Source organism: Oncorhynchus mykiss, chromosome 10, assembly GCF_013265735.2.
Source record: "Oncorhynchus mykiss isolate Arlee chromosome 10, USDA_OmykA_1.1, whole genome shotgun sequence".
Lineage (NCBI taxonomy): Eukaryota > Metazoa > Chordata > Actinopteri > Salmoniformes > Salmonidae > Oncorhynchus > Oncorhynchus mykiss.
The window spans coordinates 42,270,938-42,295,153 of NC_048574.1; the positions used below are offsets into that span (position 1 = coordinate 42,270,938).

The 24,216-nt window shown below is 42.9% G+C and overlaps 2 protein-coding genes across 48 annotated transcripts in view; both read left to right on the forward strand.

Annotated features, from left to right (window-relative positions):
• LOC110533900 (protocadherin gamma-C5) overlaps nucleotides 1-24,216 on the forward strand; it is a 140,403-nt gene that overhangs the window by 105,324 nt on the left and 10,863 nt on the right. For 3 of the 47 annotated variants that reach the window (XM_036990304.1, XM_036990322.1, XM_036990338.1), the window contains exon 1: nucleotides 2,363-5,009. The exons of 35 other annotated variants lie outside the window; for them this stretch is intronic. In XM_036990304.1, the coding sequence (XP_036846199.1) occupies nucleotides 2,568-5,009 (2,442 nt within the window). In that variant the 5' untranslated portion in view covers nucleotides 2,363-2,567. Of the gene's footprint in view, nucleotides 1-2,362; nucleotides 5,010-11,319; nucleotides 13,941-17,594; nucleotides 20,220-20,368; nucleotides 24,204-24,216 lie in introns of those variants that run through there. 9 more of the 47 variants (XM_036990303.1, XM_036990321.1, XM_036990337.1 and 6 more) reach the window with 9 other exon arrangements.
• On the forward strand, nucleotides 5,810-8,728 carry LOC110533901 (protocadherin gamma-C5-like). Its single transcript, XM_021618496.2, has one exon. The coding sequence runs from the start codon at nucleotides 5,940-5,942 to the stop codon at nucleotides 8,661-8,663; it is 2,724 nt and encodes a 907-aa protein (XP_021474171.2). The 5' UTR covers nucleotides 5,810-5,939; the 3' UTR covers nucleotides 8,664-8,728.

Here is a 24,216-nt window from a genome sequence, read left to right on the forward strand (position 1 = left end):
TATAATGGGCTAATAGCAGTAAGGCCATATTAAAATGTTAATCATGTATGTATGTGTGTGTGTGTGTGTGTGTGTGTGTGTGTGTGTGTGTGTGTGTGTGTGTGTGTGTGTGTGTGTGTGTGTGTGTGTGTGTGTATATTTTTTTGTTTTATAATTCAAGGGGCCTTACAATTGAAAATCAAACAGCTAAATTACCTTCTTAAAACAATTCCATATAGTTTAAACTCCCCCGGCTTAGACAGGGCTTAGTCTGTATAGGGTTAAACTGACAGATATTTATGGGGATTTTTGTATATTGCTAATTAGATTTATGCTGGGACGCAAAAAACAACTCTAGGTTAAAGAATATTGTTTAACTTGGTCTAAGCGCTCCAGGCTGCAAGCGCTGTCCACAAACAAGGTGCTGAAATAGCTCTGGATTAGTTAGCGAGTCATGGAACACTTGTTCCTGTTGTTCTGTCTGTGTTATTTGTAGTTCATACAGTGCATTCGGAAAGTATTCAGACCCCTGGAATCTTAACACATTTTGTTACGTTACAGCCTTATTCTAAAATGGATTTAAGAAAAATTCAATCCTCATCATTCTACACACAATACCCCATAATGACAAAGAGAAAACCGGTTTTTAGAAATGTTTGTACATTTATACAAAAGAAAAACAGAAATTCCTTATTTACATAAGTATTCAGACCCTTTGTTATGAGACTCGAAATTGAGCTCAGGTGCGTCCTGTTCCCATTGATCATCCTTGATCATCCTGTGGTAAATTCAATTGATTGGACATGATTTGGGAGGCACACACCTGTCTATATAACGTCACACAGTTGACAGTGCATGTCGAAGCATAAACCAAGCCATGAGGTCGAAGGAATTGTCCGTAGAGCTCCAAGACAGGATTGTGTCGAGGTACAGATCTGGGGAAGGTTACCAAAACGTTTCTGTAGCATTGAAGGTCCCCAAGAACATAGTGGCCTCCATCATTCTTGAATGGAAGAAGTTTGAAACCACCAAGACTCTTCCTAGAGCTGGCTTCCAGGCTAAACTGAGCAATCGGGGGAGAAGGGCCTTAGTCAGGGAGGACTGAGCTCCAGAGTTCCTCTGTGGAGATGGGAGAACGTTTTCAGAAGGACAACCATCTCTGTAGCATTCCACCAATCAGGTCTTTATGGTAGAGTGGCCAGATGGAAGCCACTCCTCAGTAAAAGGTACATGAAAGCCCACTTGGAGTTTGCCAAAAGGCACCTAAAGGACTTTCAGACCATGAGAAACAAGATTCTCTGGCATGATTAAACCAAGATTTGGCCTGAATGCCAAGCGTCACATCAGGAGGAAAACTGGAAACATCCCTACGGTAAATCATGGTGGAGGCAGCATCATGCCTTGGGGATTTTTTCATCGGCAGGGACTAGGAGACTAGTCAGGATTGAGAGAAAGATGAAGAGAGCAAACTACAGAGACATCCTTGATGCTCCAGAGCACTCAGGACCTCAGACTGGGGCGAAGGTTCACCTTCCAACAGGACCACGAACCTAAGCACACAGCCAAGATAACACAGGAGTGGCTTCTGGACAAGTCTCTGAATGACCTTTAGTGACCCAGCCAAAGTCCGGACTTGAACCAGATTGAACATCTCTGGATAGACCTGAAAATAGCTGTGCGGCAATGCTCCCCATCGAACCTGACAGAGCTTGAGAGGATCTGCAGAGAATAATGGGAGAAATTCCCCAAATAAAGGTGTGCCAAGGTTGTAGCATCATACCCAAGAAGACTCGAGGCTGTAATCACTGCCACAAGTGCTTCAACAAATTACAGAGTAAAGGGTCTGAATACTTAATATGTTTATATATTTATTTTTATACATTTTCAAAAATGTCTGAACTTGTTTTTGCTTTTTTCATCATGGGGTATTTATTATGTGTCGATTGATGAGGGGGAAAAGCAATGAAATCCATTTTAGAATATGGCTGTAAAGTAACAAAATTTGGAAAAAGTCAAGGGGTCTGTATACTTTCTGGAATGCACTATACAGGCTATTCATTTTTCATTATATTAATTCATGAAATTGCTTTCTTCTACACTTTGGCAAGCGTTTATGTAGGCTATTTATTTGTTTGTTTATTGTACATGAAGGTAAACCATAAATGCCAATGCAGTAACAGACACCAATTTTGAGGAGTGAATGGACACATCACTACATCACTACTGCTCATAACAGCACTGTTTCTTTAACTGCCAGTGCTGAGATACTCGCCATGATAACCCATTGGATTTCTGTGAACCAATCATGTGCTGAACTGTACAAAGAGATCTAGTCCCTCCCCCAGCCTCAGCACTATAAGCCCAGCCTCGTCAAGAACACTGCTTTTGTTTTTTTAGGAATGGCTACTGGAGTCTACCATTCTACAATACATAGAGCTGGGAGAGACAGAGCCGCGCTCATATTGAGAGATAGGACTAATATTTAAAACGGTGTTCAGTTCTGTATGAATAATATATTTTACTAACTGGGATTATATTGCAATGTATTACAAACCAAGACCTTTACGAAGTCCAAGGGATCGTCATTCATGGAAATGAGGATTCTAATGAAGATAAAGGTTTTCCTATGGCTTCTGCTTTTCTTCCTCATGGGGTATACAATAGAAGCGCAGACGCGCTACACCATCCCCGAGGAGCTCAACGTGGGATCCGTTGTTGGGAATATAGCTAAAGATCTGGGTTTGAATTTATCTGAGATTTCCGATCGTAAACTTAGAATAGCTTCCGAGGGTGGTAAGCAGTATTTCAGTGTGGATTTGGGAAAAGGCGAGCTTATTGTTAATGAGAGGATAGACAGAGAAAGTCTTTGTGGAGGAAATGCCAATTGTCTGTTGCCTTTAGAGGCTATTATAGAAAACCCACTACAGCTGTATCGTGTTGAGATCGAAATTCAGGACATAAATGACAATTTACCAGTTTTTCAAAGCAATAGAAATGTTTTAAATATTGCGGAGCACACACTACCAGGCGCAAGATTTCGGTTAGAATCAGCACAAGACCCCGATGTTGGCTCCAATTCTTTACGCACGTATACACTTAGTAAAAATGAACATTTTGTGCTAGATATTAAAACAAATAAAGATGGGTCAAAAGTATCCGAATTGATTTTAGAAAAGGTATTGGACAGAGAAAAACAGTCCGTACACAGCCTGCTTCTAACAGCCGTGGATGGTGGGAATCCTGCTAGATCAGGCACAGCAGAAATTATTATTCGGGTACAAGACATAAACGACAATGCACCCATCTTTGAGGAAAGTGGATATGATATCCAAGTGGTTGAAAATACACGTCCAGGAACGGTCGTTGTCACTGTAAAAGCAGTCGACCGTGATGATGGAGTCAATCGTGAGATCGTGTACTCATTTGGACCACACACCTCAGAGTCCCTACAGAACCTTTTAACTGTTAATCCCCAAACTGGCGAAATAAAGGTTAAGGGAGAGATAGATTATGAAGCGAGAAATTCGTTTAAAATTGATGTTCTTGCCACAGACAAAGGCATTCCACCAATGCAAGGCCTCTGTACTATTAATGTTGAAATTATGGATTTGAATGACAATTCCCCAGAGATCATTTTAAAGTCTCAGCCTAGTCCTGTTAGTGAAGACGCGCTTGTTGGAACAGTTATAGCTTTGATAAGTGCCAAGGACGTAGACTCTGGAGATAATGGTAATGTCAACTTGAATATAGCGCCAGGCTTACCATTTAAATTAAAACCATCTGTATCTAACAACTACGCTTTGGTTACGGACACCAGTTTGGATAGAGAAAAAAATCTAGACTACACTGTCGAAATTAAAGCTTCTGACTCCGGAACACCGTCTCTCAACTCCAGAAAAACAATACATGTTCGTATTTTGGATGTCAATGACAACCCTCCAGTTTTCTCCCAACCTTCTTACACTGTTTACGTCAGAGAGAACAATGCTGCTGGATCAATAATGTGTTCAGTGTCCGCTTCAGATCCAGATATCGGAGAAAACGCCAAGATCTCCTATTCTATATTAGACTCTAAAGTACAAGACGTGTCTGTCTCCTCCTATATTTACATAAACTCAGATAACGGCAGCATCTACAGCATACACTCGTTTGACTATGAGAAACTGAAGGTGTTTCAGATACAGGTCCAGGCAAAGGACAACGGCTCTCCGTCTCTGAGCAGCAACGTCACGGTTCATGTTTTTATCCTGGACCTGAACGACAATGCCCCCGCTGTTATTTACCCATCCGCTGTCATGGGCTCTGTCTCCCATCAGAAGATGCCCCGGTCCGCTAAAGCAGGCCACCTCGCTACCAAGATATCGGCAGTGGACGCAGACTCGGGCCATAACGCCTGGATTTCCTATAGGCTGGTGGAGGCCACAGACTCGTCTCTGTTCAGTGTGAATCTTTACACGGGGGAGGTGAGGACTAAACGCGCTGTTTCAGAGCAGGATGACTCCTCTCAGAGGCTGCTTATAGATATACAAGACAATGGGGAGCCGGTCCAGTCCGCCACAGTCACAGTCAACATAGTGTTAGAGGACGGGCTCCACGAGCCCATCTCGGACTTCCGCCAGAAAACACCCGAGCCCAGCAAGAGAAACAGTAAAATCACCTTTTACTTAATAATCTCTCTGGCCTCAGTGTCCGTGTTGTCTTTGTTGACTTTCCTCATCTTAGTGGCGAAGTGCGTTAGAAACAGGAGCAGCTCGAGTTGCTGTATCAGACGGGCTGACTCTGACGGATACAAGAATCCCAACAGAAACCTGCAGCTCCAGCTCAACACTGACGGCCCTATTAAGTATGTGGAGGTCCTGGGAGGGGACATGTTGTCTCAGAGCCAGTCCTTCAGATCGTGTCTCTCTCCAGTGTCCGAGTTCAGTGATTTCACCCTCGTTAAGCCCAGCAGCACCACTGACTTTCAGGACATGATAAACGTGCTTGATGCATCATTACCTGACAGTGCGTGGACGTTCGAGAGCCAACAGGTGAGCACAATTCCTGCTTAAATGAGTGTTATGCAAATGTCCTGTGTTCTCATCTATTATTCCTATTCCAGTGACTGACTACATTAGAATAAATATTGCATACTTTAAATGTATGTGTTTTCATAACTATGTATGTTGATAATAGGTTCACGTATTTTCTGTGGTTCTTTTGATAAACGTCTTGCATTTCAGAGGCTATACGATACACTATGCCTTAACTATCTGGCTTTGCGCTGTCCAAGGTTCTGAAATGTATGCTACAGTTCTGACTCGCTGCTAGAATAGGGCGAGAGCTCCGAGTGATTCAGTTCGTCACTATAGCAGCATTGTACTTTTTTAAAACTTCAAGAATATCTTGGTTGTTTTGTACCGTGCTTTTGTTGTTCTGTTCCCTTACTTGTTCTTACAATGTTTTGTTAAATATGAATTGCTTCACTTTTTACGACTTTGATAGGAAAACAACTACGTTAATGCATCAACGGGACAAGTCACAAAAGACAGAGGACACATTATTACGTTGAAATGTTTTGTTCATGAAACAGTAGCTATAGGTCTAACATAAATTATATTGTTTCATTCTACTTCGATTTCAATGTCCGGTGTATTTGGATTTTCATATTTAAAAAAAAATCAGTCTTAGGAAAAACGTATTTATTTTGTGATGGTGAAGCTAGTAGGTCTACGTAGTTGTTTTCCTCGCCCGTAGCCTAGGTCTGATCCTAGTCTTAATCTATTGGAGCGCTGAGCGCCAATAGCATGCAGCATTGTACAAAGAGATCTACGCCCTTCCCCAGCCATAGTACAGTAACCCATATACTGCACAGAGATGGGAGAGACGGAGCTACGCTCATCGATACAGTGAAACGAAATATATTTTTTTGCAACATGTTGTACTTCAAAGATAACGAAATATTCATGATCTAATTGCTTATGATTGCGATGTATTGCAATCCAAGAACTTCATTTGCGTCAGAAATTATATCTTCTTTGGAAATTGGGATTTTAGGGATGAAGATTCTGCGTAAACGGGCGTTCTGGCTGTTCTTTCTGCTATGGAATACAATACAGGCTCAGATCCGCTACACTATTCCAGAGGAATTGAAAGAAGGGGCTGTTGTTGGGAATATAGCAGAGGATCTTGGTTTGAAAGCGTCTGAGATTTTTGTGCGTAAACTAAGGATCGCCTCCGAGGCTGGTAAGCAATATTTCAGTGTGGATTTAAGGAGAGGCGAGTTGGTTGTCAACGAGAGGATCGACAGAGAGAGTTTGTGCGGACAAAGCGCCAGTTGTCTATTACCACTGCAGGTTGTTATTGAGGAGCCGCTCCAGCTTTACCGCGTTGAGGTGGAAGTCCAGGATATTAATGATAATGGGCCAATCTTTTTGTCTACTGAACGTGTTCTTAATATTGCAGAATCCACAACAACCGGAGCTCGATTTCTACTTACCAGTGCAAAGGACCCTGACGTGGGATCCAATTCCCTCAGTTCATACAAATTAAATAAAAATGACTTTTTTTCATTAAATGTTAAGACCAATAGAGATGGAACGAAAATACCAGAGTTACTTTTACAAAAAGCACTAGACAGAGAGAAACAGGCCGTTCATCATCTTGTGCTGACAGCAATAGATGGTGGCAATCCGGTCCGATCAGGTACTACGGAGGTCACTGTTCAAGTTTTAGATAACAATGACAATGCTCCAATCTTTGAGAAATCGCTTTATGAATGTTCTTTACTAGAGAATTCACCCAAAAGTACAGTGGTCATAATCGTCAAAGCCGGTGATACTGATGAGGGTGCAAATGGAGCAATGCAATACACGTTCGCTGAGCAAACGCCAGACTTCATACATGAAATGTTTTCTATTGACTCGGAGTCTGGACAGATCACTTTGACGGGTAATCTGGATTATGAAGAGAGTCACACGTATGAATTTAATATACGCGCTACAGACAAAGGAATTCCCGCTATGGAGGGCCACTGCTCTATTCGGGTGGAGATTTTAGACGTGAACGATAATGCACCTGAAATTGTCCTTACCTCGTCACCTAACCCAGTGAAAGAAGATGCTTCTTTAGGAACAGTTGTTGCTTTGATAGGCGCAAAAGATCTTGATTCAGTGGAAAATGGGAAGGTTAGTTTGAGTTTAATAGGCGAACATCCATTTAAATTGAAACCGTCGTATGCAGATAATTATGCTATACTAACAGACTCTGAACTCGACCGGGAGCTATTTTCTGAATATAAACTGAAAATTGTCGCCTCTGATTCGGGTTCTCCTCCCCTCACTTCAAAAAAAGAGGTAATTGTAAGAGTTTTGGACGTTAATGACAACCCTCCAGTTTTCTCCCAGCCCTCTTACACTGTTTATGTCAGAGAGAACAATGCTGCTGGATCAATAATGTGTTCAGTTTCCGCTTCAGATCCAGATATCGGAGAAAACGCCAAGATCACCTATTCTATATTAGCCTCTAAAGTACAAGACGTGTCTGTCTCCTCCTATATTTACATAAACTCAGATAACGGCAGCATCTACAGCATGCACTCGTTTGACTATGAGAAACTGAAGGTGTTTCAATTACAGGTCCAGGCAAAGGACCACGGCTCTCCGTCTTTGAGCAGCAACGTCACGGTTCATGTTTTTATCATGGACCAGAACGACAATGTACCCGCTGTTATTTACCCTTCGGTGGTCATGGGCTCTGTCTCCCATCAGAAGATGCCCCGGTCCGCTAAAGCAGGCCACCTCACCACTAAGATATCGGCAGTGGACGCAGACTCGGGCCATAACGCTTGGATTTCCTATAGGCTGGTGGAGGCCACAGACTCGTCTCTGTTCAGTGTGAATCTTTACACAGGGGAGGTGAGGACTAAACGCGCTGTTTCAGAGCAGGATGACTCCTCTCAGAGGCTGCTTATAGAGATACAGGACAATGGGGAACCGGTCCAGTCCGCCACAGTCACAGTCAACATATTGTTAGAGGACGGGCTCCACGAGCCCATCTCGGACTTCCGCCAGAAAACAGCCGAGCCCAGCAAGAGAAACAGTAAAATCACCTTTTATTTGATCATCTCTCTGGCCTCTGTGTCCGTTTTGTCTTTGTTGACTTTTCTCATCTTAGTGGTGAAATGCGTTAGAAACAGTAGGAGCAGCTCGAGTTGCTGTATCAGACGGGTTGACTCTGACGGATACAAGAATCCCAACAGAAACCTGCAGCTCCAGCTCAACACTGACGGCCCTATTAAGTATGTGGAGGTCCTGGGAGGGGACATGCTGTCTCAGAGCCAGTCCTTCAGATCGTGTCTCTCTCCAGTGTCCGAGTTCAGTGATTTCACCCTCGTTAAGCCCAGCAGCACCACTGACTTTCAGGACATGATAAACGTGCTTGATGCATCTTTACCTGACAGTGCGTGGACGTTCGAGAGCCAACAGGTGAGCATATTGTTTGAAATGGTCATTGAAATGGATCTTATTAAACTTGGTATTGTTCGCATATGTTTATATGTCCTGCAATGCATAATACCGCTTGGTTTCGTAAATACTTTTCCTGTAATCTGCAATGAAAATAAAATTAATAGCATTAGGAACTTATTTTTTCAGTTATTTTGCTTTCATTTACACTTTTCACGTCAGGTTTCAAGCATTAATTGAACTTTCCACGTCTTGAATCGTTTTGTGCTGTGCTGTCTAACGTCAGTGGTCAACCTGGTCTCACAGCATTTCGTATTATTCTGTATGTAAATACGAGACACTCCATTTTGTATGATATGTTTCCTTTCCTATGGTACGTACTAATTTGTGAATGTACATCACTCATTTCGTATGGAATGTTACAATTTTGAAAAACTTATGAGGTTTAGTTTAGGAGTTAGGTTAAAGGGTTAGGGGAAGGGGACGGCTTAGCTAATATGTTAAGGAGTTGCAAAGTAGCTAAAAAGTAGTAAGTAGTTTAAAAGTTGTAAAAAGTAATTAGTTAAAATGCTGAAGTTGTCCATGATGAGAGTTGATCTCGCAAACCTTTGGGTTGCTAGACGTTCGCATTATATACCCAACCATCCACTCAACCAACCACCTTACTTTTGCTTTTGCCTTATGTAAAATCTGTCTTATGTAACTATACCAAATGTAACATACACTATATAGACAGACAGAAGTATGTGGACACACCTTCAAATTAGTGGATTTGGCTATTTCAGCCACACCCATTGATGACAGGTGTATAAAATCGAGCACACCGCCATGCAATCTCCGTAGACAAACATTGGAAGTATAAAATCCTTAGTGAAGAGCTCAGTAAACGTTCAACATAGCACAGTCATAGGATGCCACCTTTCCAACAACTCCGTCTGTAAAATGTCTGCCTTGCTATAGCTGCCCCGGGCAACTGTAAGTACTGTTATTGTGAAGTGGAACACGTCTCGGAGCAACAACGGCTCAGCCACGAAGTGGTAGGCCACACAAGCTCACAGAACTGGACCGCCGAGTGCTGAAGCGCATAGCGTGTAAAAATAATCTGTTCTCGGTTGCAACACTCACTACCGAGTTCCAAACTGCCTCTGCCAGCAACATCAGGACAATAACTGTTCCCCGGGAGCTTCATGAAATTGGTTTGCATGGCCGATCAGCTGCACACAAGCATAAGATCACCATGAACAATGTCAAGCTTCTGCTGGTTCTCTGGAGTGATGAATGACACTTCAACATCTTGCTGTCCGACAGAATCAGGGTTTGGCTGATGCCAGGAGAACGCTACCTGCCCCAATACATTGTGCCAACTGTAAAGTTGGGTGGAAGAGGACAAAGGGTCTGGGGATGTTTTTCATGGTTCGGGCAAGGCCCCTTAGTTCCAGTAAAGGGAAATCGTAACGCTACAGCATGCAATGACATTCTAGACGATTCTGTGCTTCCAACTTTGTGGCAACAGTTTGGGGAAGGCCTTTTCCTATTTCAGCATGACAATAACCCCGTGCACAAAGTGAGGTCCCTACAGAAATGGTTTGTAGAGATCGGTGTGGAAGAACTTGACTGACCTGCACAGAGCCCTGACAACCCCATCGAACACCTTTGGGATGAATTGGAACACTGACTGTGAGCCAGGCTTTATCACCCAACATCAGTGCCCAACCTCACTAATGCTCTTGTGGCTGAATGGAAGCAAGTCCCCGCAGCAAAGTTCCAACATGTAGTGGAAAGCCTTCCCAGAAGAGTGGAGGCTGTTATATCAGCAAAGGGGGTACCAACTCCTTATTAATGCCCATAAAATGAGTTGTTCGACGAGCAGGTGTCCATATACTTTTGGTCATTTACTTTATCATACCAATTCGAGCGTCACAAATGTATGTTTACTATGTTACGTCTATTCTGAGAACAAGCTTCAGTGATTCCGTTTGGTGCTGTCCACTACCTTCAGTATCCAAAAGTTACCACAGCCACAACATCAAAATGGCTCCATTGTAAAAATTCATGAAAGCAAACATAAGCTTTTTGGTCTCAATTTAAGGTTATGGTTACGCATAAAGTTTGCAGTGTGGTAAAGGTTAGGGTTAGGTTTAAAATCACGTTTTAAGAAGGTAAATTGTAGAAATGGGCAAGGTTTATGACTTTGTGGGTATGGTAACTAGTGACGACCACTACCGTGGTGCTGAAAGTGAAAACAAATGTATGCGTTCTTCCTGCACATTGATTCTGACTCAACTGCATACCCTATTTATGTTGTTATAGGATTTTGTGCTATTTTAAAACAGTGTTTTTCAGCAATATGATATAGGCCTACATGCAAATGATCTGTAGCCAAGAATTTCTTATGTGTTCTTCTGAAAGTATTGCTTCTCCAAAATACACTAATATAACTCATACATTGCCTAAAAAATATCATAGCCAAATACTAATTCAGTGAGATGTATGGATCAAAATGAAAGGTTCCACATGTGCATCTTGTAACAGTCAATTCGTGAAACCCTAAACTGTCCTACATCTACAATGTTACTCTTCCAGTTTAATCACAGTTTGACAACATATCCAGTTTAATCACATATCCATCCCATTGATAAATGCATGTTTTAGGACATAAAAAAAGATTCAGTTCAAATTATTATCCTATAATTTGTATGCCCCACTAAAATACAAAGTAATCAAGCCAGTTCATCTCTATCTCTATGCCTGCCTATGACACTAACTCTCTGCCTATATCTTTGGCTGCTCTGTTACTTTAACTCAGAGCTGCTCCTAATAGTAATCTATTGGAGCTCTGTAAACCAATCATGTGCTGAACTGTACAAAGAGATCTATGCCCTCCCCCAGCCACAGCATCATATCCCTTGCCATGGACAGAGCTGGGAGAGACATAGCTGGGCTCACATCGATGTACAAGTATTGGATTTAGCCGTTCATTTAAGAAATTGCTGGGTATTTGGTAATTTCATTGCATTCTCTTGCGATGTGTGACGGATCAAGTGCTTTATATATTGCACGCTATTTGTGGAGATGTGGACGCTAGTCAAGATAAAGATTTTTCCATGGCTGGCACTATGGATGTTCTTTCTCTTGTGGAATACAATAGAGGCGCAGACTCGATACACCATTCCTGAGGAACTGGACGTGGGCTCTGTTGTTGGAAATATAGCTAAGGACTTGGGATTTGACATCTCTAAAATCTCTGATCGCAAACTGAGGATAGCCCCCGGGGCTGGTAAGCAATATTTCGCTGTGGATTTGGGAAAGGGTGAGCTCATTGTAAATGAACGGATAGACAGAGAGAGTCTGTGCGGACAAAGCGCGAGTTGTTTGTTACCTCTGCAGGTTATCATTGAGGATCCACTTCAGTTTTATAGAGTTGAGGTGGAAATACTGGATATAAATGACAATTCTCCACGTTTCAAGTCAGAAGAAAACACAGTTAATGTGGCGGAATCAACTCTACCAGGGGCAAGAATTCCGTTGGAAACGGCACAGGACCCTGATGTTGGAGCGAATATGCTGCGCTCTTATACCTTGAATAAAAACGACTTCTTCAAGCTGAATGTTAAGAATAGCAGAGACGGAACAAAGATTCCTGAACTTGTTCTGGAAAATGCCGTTGACAGAGAGAAGCAGTCTGTCCACCATCTCATTCTTACGGCATTTGATGGAGGTTCTCCTGCTAGATTGGGAATAGCGAAATTTACAGTTATCGTTTTGGATAACAATGACAACGCACCAAGTTTTGAGCAAGACTTGTATGAGATCCATCTTAGTGAAAATACCAATCCTGGAACGTTAGTGTTGACTGTTAAAGCTGACGATTTAGATGAGGGCTCTAACAGTGCGATAGTTTATTCATTCGGGTCACAAACACCAGATGACGTGCAAAAACGTTTTGCTATCGACCAAGAGACAGGAGAAATAACATTGTCACACGAGTTAGATTACGAAATGGGTTCCTCTTACAAATTCGATGTATGTGCGAGAGACAAAGGCACGCCATCTATGGAGGGGCACAGCGATGTTCAGGTGACGGTTATAGATGTTAATGACAACTCACCTGAGATAACCATCACCTCCTCACCCAAACCCATTAGAGAGGATGCCCCAGTAGGTACCATGGTAGCACTAATTAGTGCAAAGGATTTGGACTCGGGAGAAAATGGTCAAGTTTCCCTTCGTATGTCTTCAGATTACCCTTTCAAATTAAATCCCTCATTTGCAGATCATTATGCACTAGTAACACATTCAACTTTAGACCGGGAGAAATACCCTGAATACCGTATTGAGCTTGAAGCATCGGACTCAGGGTCCCCAGCTTTGACCTCCATTAAAATCATAACAGTGGATATTTTAGATGTTAATGACAACCCTCCAGTTTTCTCCCAACCTTCTTACACTGTTTACGTCAGAGAGAACAATGCTGCTGGATCAATAATGTGTTCAGTTTCCGCATCAGATCCAGATATAGGTGAGAATGCGAAGATCTCCTATTCTATATTAGACTCTAAAGTACAAGACGTGTCTGTCTCCTCCTATATTTACATAAACTCAGATAACGGCAGCATCTTCAGCATGCACTCGTTTGACTATGAGAAACTGAAGGTGTTTCAGATACAGGTCCAGGCAAAGGACCACGGCTCTCCGTCTTTGAGCAGCAACGTCACGGTTCATGTTTTTATCCTGGATCAGAACGACAATGCACCCGCTGTTATTTACCCTTCCGCTGTCATGGGCTCTGTCTCCCATCAGAAGATGCCCCGGTCCGCTAAAGCAGGCCACCTGACCACTAAGATATCGGCAGTGGACGCAGACTCGGGCCATAACGCCTGGATTTCCTATAGGCTGGTGGAGGCCACAGACTCGTCTCTGTTCAGTGTGAATCTTTACACAGGGGAGGTGAGGACTAAACGCGCTGTTTCAGAGCAGGATGACTCCTCTCAGAGGCTGCTTATAGAGATACAGGACAATGGGGAGCCGGTCCAGTCCGCCACAGTCACAGTCAACATACTGTTAGAGGACGGGCTCCACGAGCCCATCTCGGACTTCCGCCAGAAAACAGCCGAGCCCAGCAAGAGAAACAGTAAAATCACCTTTTATTTGATCATCTCTCTGGCCTCTGTGTCCGTTTTGTCTTTGTTGACTTTTCTCATCTTAGTGGTGAAATGCGTTAGGAACAGTAGGAGCAGCTCGAGTTGCTGTATCAGACGGGCTGACTCTGACGGATACAAGAATCCCAACAGAAACCTGCAGCTCCAGCTCAACACTGACGGCCCTATTAAGTATGTGGAGGTCCTGGGAGGGGACATGTTGTCTCAGAGCCAGTCCTTCAGATCGTGTCTCTCTCCAGTGTCCGAGTTCAGTGATTTCACCCTCGTTAAGCCCAGCAGCACCACTGACTTTCAGGACATGATAAACGTGCTTGATGCATCTTTACCTGACAGTGCGTGGACGTTCGAGAGCCAACAGGTGAGCACATTGTTTGAATTGGTAATTGAAGATAAACGTGCTATTGTTTCCACAGATATATTCGCCTTACAATGCATAATATGGCTGTTTACGGTATATTTCATTTCCGCGCTGTCCATTGCAGTGGTGCTGAAAGTGAAAAGGAACGACCGATATTTATTGGCATATTTTTACTGTCTAGATTGTTGCTTGGATTCGTAAATACTTTTCTTGTACTCTGCAATGAAAATAACATTAATAGCACCAGGGGTTTCGTTTAGTATTTTCTTCTTTCATTGACACTTTTCAGGTGAGGTTTCTAGCATTAATTTGAACTTTTCATTTTTTGAATCGTTTTTTTTGCTTCGCTGTCTAACCTCATTGGTTCAGTTTGCCACTGTCCTCTACCCTGGGTTTTCACTAGTTACCACATCTACAAAGTCAAAATGACTAGACGCTATTGTAAAGATTCATGAAATCAAAAATAAGCTGTTTGGTCTTAATTTAAGTTTAAAGTTATGCTTAAGGTTAGCAGTGTGGTTAGATTTTAAAGCACATATTAAGTAGAGAAATAGGCGCGGTTTATAACTTTTGTGGCTGTGGTAACTAGTGACGCCCACTATGGTGGTGCTGAAAGTGAAAACAAACCTATGTATTCTTCCTGCACATTAATTCTGACTCAAAGGCATACCTTATTTATGTTGTATATGAACTGGAAGACATTTTCTATAGCATTGTTTTGCTATTTTAGAACAGTGTTTTTCAGCAATTTGCTGTAGGCCTACATGCAATTTATGTTTAGACTACATGTCGCTATAATTTCTCATGTGTTCTTTTCAATGTATTATTCATCCATAGTTCAAATACACTAAGATAACTCATACATTGCCTAAACAATGTAGCTTAGCCAAATACTAATGCAGTGGGATATATTCATAAAAATGAAAGGTTCCACGTGTGCATCTTGTAACAGTCAATTCATGAAACCCTAAACTGCCCTACATCTACAGTGTTACATTCTTCCAGTCTGCTGTAAACAAGCTCTCACAGTCTCACGTCAGAATTAGATGCTCATCCATGTTTCTCAAACGTTACATTTGAAAGTTGATCCAAACGTCAAATTTCAAAGTGTTTTTAAGGTTACGTTTAGGAATTAACACCCGAATTTTTAAGTTCAGGCGTTAACTCTGAATGGTTAAGGTTTGGGATAGGCTGAAAACAATTATCTTAAAAAAACTTTATATTGCTGGATTTGAACATGCAACCGTTTGCACCTGGCCTGCGCGAGGCACATGCTGACGCTTACTCCTATTCACCATTCCCGTCCACAACAGAAACCTACCTGAAGGTAACAGCACTCATCGTTGCCTCTAGTGGCTGGTTTCCACGTCATCTCCCGATGTCCTCAGACATGGATGGACGTCTAAATCTGACTTGTATCACAGGTGACCTGGCTGGATTCATCACAGTTTGATCACATAGCCAGTTTTATCACATATCCCATTTGATAATTACATGTTTTATAACGTAAAAAGCACGGTGGCATTCAGTTCAAATAATTGGCCTATGATTTATATGGCGCACTAAAATATAAAGTAATCAAGCCAGTTCATCTTTATCTCTATGCCGGCCTATTACATTAATTCTCAGCCAATGTTCCCTCTAATATTTTTGGGCACCGAGCAAATTTCAAGTCAGCTGAGCGCAAACTATAAAGTTGTAAAGAGTCTATGCAACTTCCTGCATGCGTTTACTGTGAACACTGAGGCTGTACACACATTAAGTTACCGTTTTAACAGTGGCCAAATAGGCTACTGTGGCTATTTGATCATAATGTAGGCCTACCAGTGTGGCTTACAATCAAAAACAATGGAGAACACGCATCCCATAACATTTTAACATAGAAATAGCTGTTTTGTCATTCAGCCTACAGTAGCAGCCAATCTGTGTTCAATGTAGGCCTACATTCCAGTAGACTTATGAAAAAAAAACATGCAGGGCTTGACATTAATCTGTTTATCCACTTGTCCTTCAGACAAGGAGGTGACTGAAAATGCTGTTGTGTTGTTTGATGGAATAAACCACTTAACAAAATAAAAATTAATTGTTATTCCCCCATTATTACAGAGAATCTGAAAAAGTATGCTACCTTCTGCCTATTGGCTATTTAAGCCTGTCTCGAACACAGCACTTCCCCTTTAAGACAAAAAAACCTCTTGACCTGACTTGCTTTTCAAAGATGTCTCGAAATGCACAGGTTTTTTTAACCTTGTAGGAAGCAATCACTCTCCTATTACTGACTACAAATGATCTATAACTGGGTTAATAACTCACTATCAAAGGATATGAACAAAATGTGCACATGCAGCTCTTGCTTTGATCTCAAGACAAGTGCATCTAGTCACGACCACTCATGCTGTAAACACAGTCCAGTTAAAAATAAATGGCTCAGATCCATATATGGCAATGATCTGTCTGCATTATAGACCTACTGCAGCTCTGATTGGTTATGCTGCACCGGCCTGTGTAGAGTACGGGCTGAGTCCTGTATTTGTATTTACTATGGATACCCATTAGTTCCTACCAAGGCAGCAGCTACTTTTCCTGGGGTCCAGCAAAATTAAGGCAGTTTATACAACTGTAAAAACATTGCAATACATTCACAGATTTCACAACACACTGTGTGCCCTCAAGCCCCTGCTCCACCACTACCACATATCTACAGTACAAAATCCATGTGTACATGTGTGTATAGTGTGTATGTTATTGTGTGTGAGTGTGTGTGTGTCTGTGCCTATGTTTGTGTTGCTTCACAGTCTCCGCTGTTCCATAAGGTGTATTTTTTATCTGTTTTTTAAATCAAATTTTACTGTTTCCATCAGTTACTTGATGTGGAACAGAGTTCCATGTAGTCATGGCTCTATGTAGTACTGTGCACCTCCCAGTCTGTTCTGGACTTGGGGACTGTGAAGAGACCTCTGGTGGCATGTCTTGTGGTGTATGCATGGGTGTCCGAGCTGTGTCCAGTAGTTCAAACAGACAGCTCGGTGCAGTCAACATGTCAACACCTCTCATAAATACAGCTTGTGATGAAGTCAATCTCTCCTCCACTTTGAGCCAAGAGAGATTGACATGCATATTATTAATATTAGCTCTCTGTGTACAGCCAATTTAAATTTTCCTAAGTCCCCTTTTGTGGCACCTGACCGCACGACTGAACAGTAGTCCAGGTGCGACAAAACTAGGGCCTGTAGGACCTGCGTTGTTGATAGTCCTGTGTTCTGCCTTCAACAATCTCTGTCACAGTTCGTTTTCTTTCAGGATGTTGCATTGAAAGTGGCTAATATTGCTTTGACTCAATCACAATTGTCACAGTAAAGGGAAACGTTGATTGTGTTAACTAACAGGGAAAACAATAGAAAGTTCCATCTTGTGCTTCTCTCCACGGGATGATATTACCTCTGCGCTCTGCGTGGCTGTCCCGGGGGAGCTGCGCAGCAGTCTCTGGGCTACGGCCCCTGCTCGCAGTTTAGAGGGAACATTGCCTCAGCCTATATCTTTGGCTCCACTGTTACTTTAACTCAGAGCTGCTCCTAATAGTAATCTATTGGAGCTCTGTAAACCAATCATGTGCCGAACTGTACAAAGAGATCTAGTCCCTCCCCAGCCTGAACACCATATCCCTTACAATGAACAGAGCTGGGAGAGACATAGCTGGGCTAACATCGATGTACATTACATGTATTGGATTTAGCCGTTCATTTAAGAAATTGCTGGGTATTTGGTAATTGCATTGCATTCTCTTACGATGTGTGACGGATCAAGTGCTTTATATATTGCACGCTATTTGTGGAGATGTGGACGATAGTCAAGATAAAGATGTTGCCATGGCTGGTGCTGTGGATGTTTTTTGTCTTGTGGAATACAATAGAGGCGCAGACTCGATACACCATTCCCGAGGAACTGGACGTGGGCTCTGTTGTTGGAAATATAGCTAAGGACTTAGGCTTTGACATCGCTAAAATCTCTGATCGCAAACTGAGGATAGCCCCCGGGGCTGGTAAGCAATATTTCGCTGTGGATTTAGGAAAGGGTGAGCTCATTGTAAATGAACGGATAGACAGAGAGAGTCTGTGCGGACAAAGCGCGAGTTGTTTGTTACCACTACAGGTTATCATTGAGGATCCACTTCAGTTTTATCGGGTTGAGGTGGAAATACTGGATATAAATGACAACTCTCCACTTTTCATGTCAGGCGAGAACACTATAAAAGTGCCCGAATCAACTCTACTTGGTGTTCGGTTTCGTTTGGAAACAGCGCAGGACCATGACGTCGGGATAAATTATTTGCGCTCATATTCTCTGAATAAAAATGACTTCTTTGCTTTGAACGTTAAAAACAATAAAGACGGCACAAAGGTTGCCGAGCTTGTTCTGGAAAAGACTGTAGACCGGGAACAGCAGCCGGTGCACAACCTAATTCTTACTGCGGTTGATGGAGGTACTCCGGCAAGATCTGGAACCACGCATGTTACTGTGATGGTGATAGATATAAACGACAATGCGCCTAGCTTTGACCAAGACTTGTATGAAATCCAACTGAGTGAAAATGCAGTACCCGGGACATTAGTATTGACAGTTAGAGCCAACGACTTGGATGAAGGCCCAAACAGTAAAATAGAGTATTCATTCGAATCGCATACAGCAGAGTCCATTCAAAAGCTATTTGTAATCAATGAAGACACAGGAGCTATTACTTTATCCGACGCATTAGATTACGAAAAAAGTCATTCATATAAATTTGATGTATGCGCTAGAGACAAAGGCACGCCATCTATGGAGGGACACGGTGGTGTCCAGGTAACTATTGTAGATGTTAATGATAACTCACCTGAGATAACCATCACCTCCTCACCCAAACCCATTAGAGAGGATGTCCCAGTAGGTACCATGATAGCTCTAATTAGTGCAAATGATTTAGACTCTGGGGACAATGGCAAGGTCTCCCTTCGTATGTCTTCAGATTACCCTTTCAAATTAAATCCCTCATTTGCAGATCATTACGCACTAGTGACTGGTGCATCTTTAGATCGGGAGAAATATCCTGAATACCGTATTGAGCTTGAAGCAACCGATTCCGGGTCCCCACATTTGACCTCGAATAAAATAATAACAGTTAATATTTTAGATGTTAATGACAACCCTCCAGTTTTCTCCCAACCTTCTTACACTGTTTACGTCAGAGAGAACAATGCTGCTGGATCAATAATGTGTTCAGTGTCCGCTTCAGATCCAGATATCGGAGAAAACGCCAAGATCTCCTATTCCATATTAGACTCTAAAGTACAAGACGTGTCAATCTCGTCCTATATTTACATAAACTCAGATAACGGCAGCATCTTCAGCATGCACTCGTTTGACTATGAGAAACTGAAGGTGTTTCAGATACAGGTCCAGGCAAAGGACCACGGCTCTCCGTCTTTGAGCAGCAACGTCACGGTTCATGTTTTTATCCTGGACCAGAACGACAATGCACCCGCTGTTATTTACCCATCCACTGTCATGGGCTCTGTCTCCCATCAGAAGATGCTCCGGTCCGCTAAAGCAGGCCACCTCACCACTAAGATATCGGCAGTGGACGCAGACTCGGGCCATAACGCTTGGATTTCCTATAGGCTAGTGGAGGCCACAGACTCGTCTCTGTTCAGTGTGAATCTTTACACAGGGGAGGTGAGGACTAAACGCGCTGTTTCAGAGCAGGATGACTCCTCTCAGAGACTGCTTATAGAGATACAGGACAATGGGGAGCCGGTCCAGTCCGCCACAGTCACAGTCAACATATTGTTAGAGGACGGGCTCCACGAGCCCATCTCAGACTTCCGCCAGAAAACAGCCGAGCCCAGCAAGAGAAACAGTAAAATCACCTTTTATTTGATCATCTCTCTGGCCTCTGTGTCCGTTTTGTCTTTGTTGGCTTTTCTCATCTTAGTGGTGAAATGCGTTAGAAACAGCAGGAGCAGCTCGAGTTGCTGTATCAGACGGGCTGACTCTGACGGATACAAGAATCCCAACAGAAACCTGCAGCTCCAGCTCAACACTGACGGCCCTATTAAGTATGTGGAGGTCCTGGGAGGGGACATGTTGTCTCAGAGCCAGTCCTTCAGGTCGTGTCTCTCTCCAGTGTCCGAGTTCAGTGATTTCACCCTCGTTAAGCCCAGCAGCACCACTGACTTTCAGGACATGATAAACGTACTTGATGCATCTTTACCGGACAGCGCGTGGACGTTCGAGAGCCAACAGGTGAGCGTATGTTTTTATTACCACCGGTTTATATCGTTCTTCATTTATGACTGTATCTCCTGGAACTGGGTTTTTCCACTTCTATTCATTTCGATTCTATATAATTGGGTTGTTTTGCATTCAGTCTTTATGACAGCGTTTAAAGCTCGAATAATGTATAGATGTTTTGCATTGGATGCTTCTCAATCCAACACATCCGCTGATGCCGCTCTTCCGCATATGCGGTGAAAGGTGACAGAGCTAGAGCACTGTTAGTCAGACCATGAGACATCCCGAAAATCGGTCTTCTGTCAAAATCGTCTGTAGCCTCCAAACGGTTTGGGTAGAAACTATTATCACCCCTCTATGGCAGGATGAGACTCCCACTGACTTTAAGGACATTATAAACGTGCTTGATACATATTTACCTGACAGTGCATGGACGTTCGAGAGCCAAGAGGTCAGCCAGAGTAAAAGCATTAATTTGAGTGACATATTATCACTGGAAAGAATTATGAGTTGGAACGGCATGGCTTCAATGTATTTTTTGCTCATCATAAATGTGAAGAACAATTTTAAGTGACAATTACATAAACGATGCTTTTTTCACATCACACGGTCAGTTCCCTTCTTTCCCCGCATGGTTGTGTTTTACACCAGGCCTGCATGCTATTTGCGCAGTCGAAGCTATCATTTTTGCTTTAGCCCATTTCTTTACTAGAACGTCACAAACACATAAATCCCACAGAGTTTTAAAGAATCTCAACATTTCATAGGTTCGTGGAAATTACGTATTTTTGTGCTATTTGTGAATGCAAGTTTTATACTCAAATAAACAGAACAAGTATATCTGTGACAGAAATTAGGATTAATTAATGAGCATGGATATGTTCCCAGGAACTGGTATCTTTGTTCTCTTCCACGCGCGCAGAGAAGGGTTGTACATTTCAGCACCATGGACAGTGACACGCGCTCTCCACTGGCCCCGAAACCGTCAGCGTTCTTTTTTGTTGCTGCATCATGTCCCACACATCTACTGGACATATGTACACTTTAAGTCAATTTAACACGGTTTGTTTTGACCTCAGATAAAGGGCTATTACTTTTATCATCACTGTCATTATTTTCATAACAATTCGTGCAATGGGGAAAGCAGGCATTTTGTATTACGTCATGATTATATTTCAATTTCTTCATGAAATATGATCTGAATGTGTTAGCAGGTTTACAACGCATACTCCCACAGCAGAAAGCTGGCTATGACTTTAAGAGCTACTCTGTTTTCAGTTGGTTTATATAGTGCTGCGCTGTGCACCAATAGCATGCTTAACTGTACAAAGAGATCTACTCCCTCCTCCAGCCACAGCACAGTAGCCCATACAATGCACAGAGCTGGTGAGAGACGGAGCTCTGCTCAGCCATTCATTCACAATGGAATTAGATACTTGGTTAAAAAGGAGAGGTGATCAATAACAAATTCGTTGGAATATTTTATTTTAAGCATATTTTCCACTTGTTAATTTTTCGGGATATAGCAATATGAAGAAATTGAGCTTGAAGGATAGCACGTGCCTCAGTGATTGGAGAGGACTAATGCAATGGCTGTTGTGTTTCTGTTTGTCTTGGAATACAACAGGAGCCGAGATTCGTTATACAGTTCCAGAGGAACTGAGCTTGGGATCCGTGGTTGGAAATATAGCAAAAGATCTGGGTTTGGAAGTATCAGAGATTTTTTTTCGTGAAATGAGGATAGCGTCTGTGGCTGGTAAACAGTATTTCAGTGTGGATTTAGGTAAGGGCGAGCTAGTTGTCAGCGATAGAATTGACAGAGAAAGTCTGTGCGGACAAAGCGCCAGTTGCCTCTTGCCATTAGAAGTCATCATTGAGAACCCTCTGCAGCTTCACAGAGTGGAAGTTAACATCCAGGATATAAATGATAATGCTCCTCATTTTCAATCATCTGAGCGCACATTGAAAATAGCAGAATCCACTGCCCCAGGTAAGCGATTTTCTTTGGAGAGCGCGCAGGATCCTGACGTTGGCGATAATTCATTAAAATCCTACACTCTCAGCAAAAACGAACATTTCAGCTTGGAAATAAAGGATCAAGATGACGGAAGAAAAGTTCCGGAATTATGTCTGGAGAAAGCTTTGGACCGAGAGAATAAGGCTCGACATCAGCTGTTGTTAACCGCCCTTGATGGTGGCTCTCCAGTTAGATCTGGGACCTCACAGATTATAATTATTGTCTTAGATAACAACGATAACAACCCCATATTCAAACATCCGTTATGCAAAGTATCTCTAAACGAAAACACTCCACAGGGCACGTCGTTCCTAAAGGTCGAGGCAAACGATTTGGACGATGGCCCAAATGGAGAGATCGAATACTCTTTTGGTGACCATACTGCACAGTCTGTAAAGTCTTTGTTTGAAATTGATCCAAAAACGGGGGAAATATATTTGAAGGGTACGCTGGATTACGAGAGCACTCCCTCGTACCGAATCGAAATTATTGCTAAAGACAAAGGCATTCCTGAGATGGAAGGACAGTGCAACGTTCAGATTGATGTCATAGATGTCAATGATAACTCTCCCCAAATTAGCCTCACATCTAAACCAAGCCCAGTGCGCGAGAACGCACCCAAAGGGACTGTAGTGGCTTTGATTAGTGCACGGGACCCTGACTCTGGAGACAATGGAAAGGTGACACTACAAATCCAACCAAGCTATCCTTTTACATTGGAACCTTCCATCTCCAGTCATTACGCACTAGTCACCAATGGTGTTCTGGACCGTGAGACGTTCCCAGAGTATAGCATAGAGATAACGGCTACTGATGCGGGCTCCCCTCCTCTCACCAGCAAGAAAACCATCCCAGTCCGTATTCTGGATGTAAATGACAATCCACCTAGGTTTCCAGACACTGCGTACACTGTGTACGTAAATGAGAATAACACACCTGGTTATATTATATGCTCCGTGTCCGCATTGGATATGGATATTGGAGATAACGCCAAGATCTCCTATTCTATATTAGACTCTAAAGTACAAGACGTGTCTGTCTCCTCCTATATTTACATAAACTCAGATAACGGCAGCATCTACAGCATGCACTCGTTTGACTATGAGAAACTGAAGGTGTTTCAGATACAGGTGCAGGCAAAGGACCACGGCTCTCCGTCTCTGAGCAGCAACGTCACGGTTCATGTTTTTATACTGGACCAGAACGACAATGTACCCGCTGTTATTTACCCTTCCGCTGTCATGGGCTCGGTCTCCCATCAGAAGATGCCCCGGTCCGCTAAAGCAGGCCACCTGACCACTAAGATATCGGCAGTGGACGCAGACTCGGGTCATAACGCCTGGATTTCCTATAGGCTGGTGGAGGCCACAGACTCGTCTCTGTTCAGTGTGAATCTTTACACAGGGGAGGTGAGGACTAAACGCGCTGTTTCAGAGCAGGATGACTCCTCTCAGAGGCTGCTTATAGAGATACAGGACAATGGGGAGCCGGTCCAGTCCGCCACAGTCACAGTCAACATACTGTTAGAGGATGGGCTCCACGAGCCCATCTCGGACTTCCGCCAGAAAACAGCCGAGCCCAGCAAGATAAACAGTACAATCACCTTTTATTTGATCATCTCTCTGGCCTCTGTGTCCGTTTTGTCTTTGTTGACTTTCCTCATCTTAGTGGTGAAATGCGTTAGAAACAGTAGGAGCAGCTCGAGTTGCTGTATCAGACGGGCTGACTCTGACGGATACAAGAATCCCAACAGAAACCTGCAGCTCCAGCTCAACACTGACGGCCCTATTAAGTATGTGGAGGTCCTGGGAGGGGACATGTTGTCTCAGAGCCAGTCCTTCAGGTCGTGTCTCTCTCCAGTGTCCGAGTTCAGTGATTTCACCCTCGTTAAACCCAGCAGCACCACTGACTTTCAGGACATGATAAACGTGCTTGATGCATCATTACCTGACAGCGCGTGGACGTTCGAGAGCCAACAGGTGAGCAAAGACT

Bases quoted from the DNA above. Each gene is read 5' to 3' on its own strand.
- LOC110533901 (XM_021618496.2), top strand. From the start codon at position 5,940: ATGATTGCGATGTATTGCAATCCAAGAACTTCATTTGCGTCAGAAATT.